General features: G+C 60.2%; 1 protein-coding gene across 1 annotated transcript in view; it reads right to left on the bottom strand.

Annotated features, from left to right (window-relative positions):
• Positions 1 to 1,283, bottom strand: part of PROX2 (prospero homeobox 2) — a 3,145-nt gene extending 1,862 nt beyond the window's left edge. The window contains exon 1 of the mRNA XM_035902092.1: positions 1 to 1,283. This exon is cut by the window's left edge and continues 286 nt beyond it. Coding sequence (XP_035757985.1) covers positions 1 to 1,283 — 1,283 coding nt within the window.
• Between the last annotated feature and the right edge of the window lie 570 nt (positions 1,284 to 1,853).

Below are 1,853 nucleotides of genomic sequence, written 5' to 3'. Positions count from 1 at the left end.
TGGACCGGGGCAGCTGAGCCCAGTGAATAACCCATATTGGGTACCTGAGAGGGTTTTCTGACCCCCTTTGAACTGAAGGAGCCAGCACGAGAGCCCAGGCTCTTTCCTAAAGCTCCTGACAGGGCCTCAGCCTGGGGCGAGCCCAGCGAGCCTGGTGCGTTCATGGGACATGGCTTAGCAAGTGGCTTTCTGCATTTCCCAGCAGCAAAATACTCTCTCCTGGCACCTGGCCCCGGCACTGGGAGGCTGCGATGCTGCTGCAGGAGGTGGCTGGCTGCCTTCGGCCAGACGGTCTTCAGGACTGAGTCCACCACCTGGGATGTCACCCCGGCCAGCTCATGCTTCAGCGCCTGCGAGAGGACCCTCGCTGCTGAGGGCAGGCCACCTGCATTGCCTCTGTCCTCATCCTCCTCCAGCCCATGCACCTCCAGGATGCTCCTCCAGAGAGGCGCTTTGCACGGGTCACTGGTGGCAATGGCACTGTCCTTGTCTGGTATGTCCCCAGATTTTCCAGGCAGTGGATGCACTTTCTCAGCACCTTCCTGGGTTTGGGAAGTGTCCCCAGAGTCACAGACCTGGGAGAACTTCTCCTGAAGCCACCTCAGCTGCTGCTCTAAAAAGTAGAGCTGCTCCTTCAGCTGCTGGCACCCCTCAGCATGGGGGCCTCCCTCCGCAGGGGCCACTCGCCCAGCCACCCCCGTGCCCTGCTGAGGCACCCTCAGCTTCCTCTTGCTCTCCCGGGGCATCTCGCCGCCCCTCTCCCTCTCGTGCCCAAAAGCTGCTTCCAGGCTGGTGCCCGTTGCCTGAGGGGTTGGTGGGAGGCTCATGCCTTGGATGATGCTCTCCACCCTGGCCCGCTTGGCTCGCAGGTGCTGGTTGGAGAGCTGGTCCCGTAGGTGCAGGTCAGACGGCTGGTCCCCGTCACCAGCACAGGGCACAGGAGCTGGAGCGCAGGTCCTGGGGAAAGCCAGGGCTTGTGCTCCTTCTCCAGGAGATGCACCATGCTCGTAGTCCTGAGGCAAGGCCACTGCCTGAGAGGAAGGGAAAAGGATGGTGGGATCCAGGCTCCTGCCAACTGTTGGGTGGCTGAGGAACTGTGATACCAGGGACACACTGGGGGAAGGCAGGAGAGTCTTGGTCTGGAAACAGGGCTCCGACTTCAGCCCCTGGCTGTGCCCTGAAGCGGCACGGTCTCTGTCCTGCTCGGAGCCAGTCCTGCCATCCATTGTCTCTTCTTCCAGCCTGGACACCAAAGAGCTGACCCTCAGCTGGTTAGGGATCATTTCCAGTGACAGACTGGCCGGCTTCCCGGGTGTTTGATGTTTCAGGCTGCTAGCAGTGTGGAGCTGGAGAAAGAGCAAGAAACATCAGTGGGCAGGACCTCATACAGCAGCTCTCCATAGACATGGACAGAGATTTTTTTCCTCCCAGATTTCCAGGGCATCCCTGCTCCCCTGAAAAATCTATTTCACCGGGCAATGAGCCAGGCAGAAACCTTCAGGCACTGCAAAACCCGTGAGCGGGCTGTCGCGTGTTGCATGACAGCAGCAACACCCTGGACACTGTCACAGCTCCCACCTACCAGCCAGGCATTTGTCATGCCCAGAGTACATTTGGTTTGGTACAGGGTTTGAGCCCTGGATGTGCCCGGCAGCGCAGACTTCCCATGCCATCAGCTCTGCCCGCACCGGAGGTATTTGGGGAAACTCCCCCCCAGGCTGATAGACTCAGGTACAAGGGTGGTGAGCACCAGACAGAGCCCTCTCCCCCACACAGCTGGGAAAAGGGGGTTTTGGGTGCTCCTGGGTGCTGGAAGAGCACAGGGACAGCAGCTACATCCCTGGTGAAGGCAT

The sequence above is a fragment of the Egretta garzetta genome, unplaced genomic scaffold, assembly GCF_000687185.1.
Source record: "Egretta garzetta isolate BGI_Z169 unplaced genomic scaffold, ASM68718v1 scaffold79, whole genome shotgun sequence".
NCBI lineage: Eukaryota > Metazoa > Chordata > Aves > Pelecaniformes > Ardeidae > Egretta > Egretta garzetta.
Note: the sequence above shows the minus strand (reverse complement) of the source record. Positions and strands in the feature narration are given on the sequence as shown.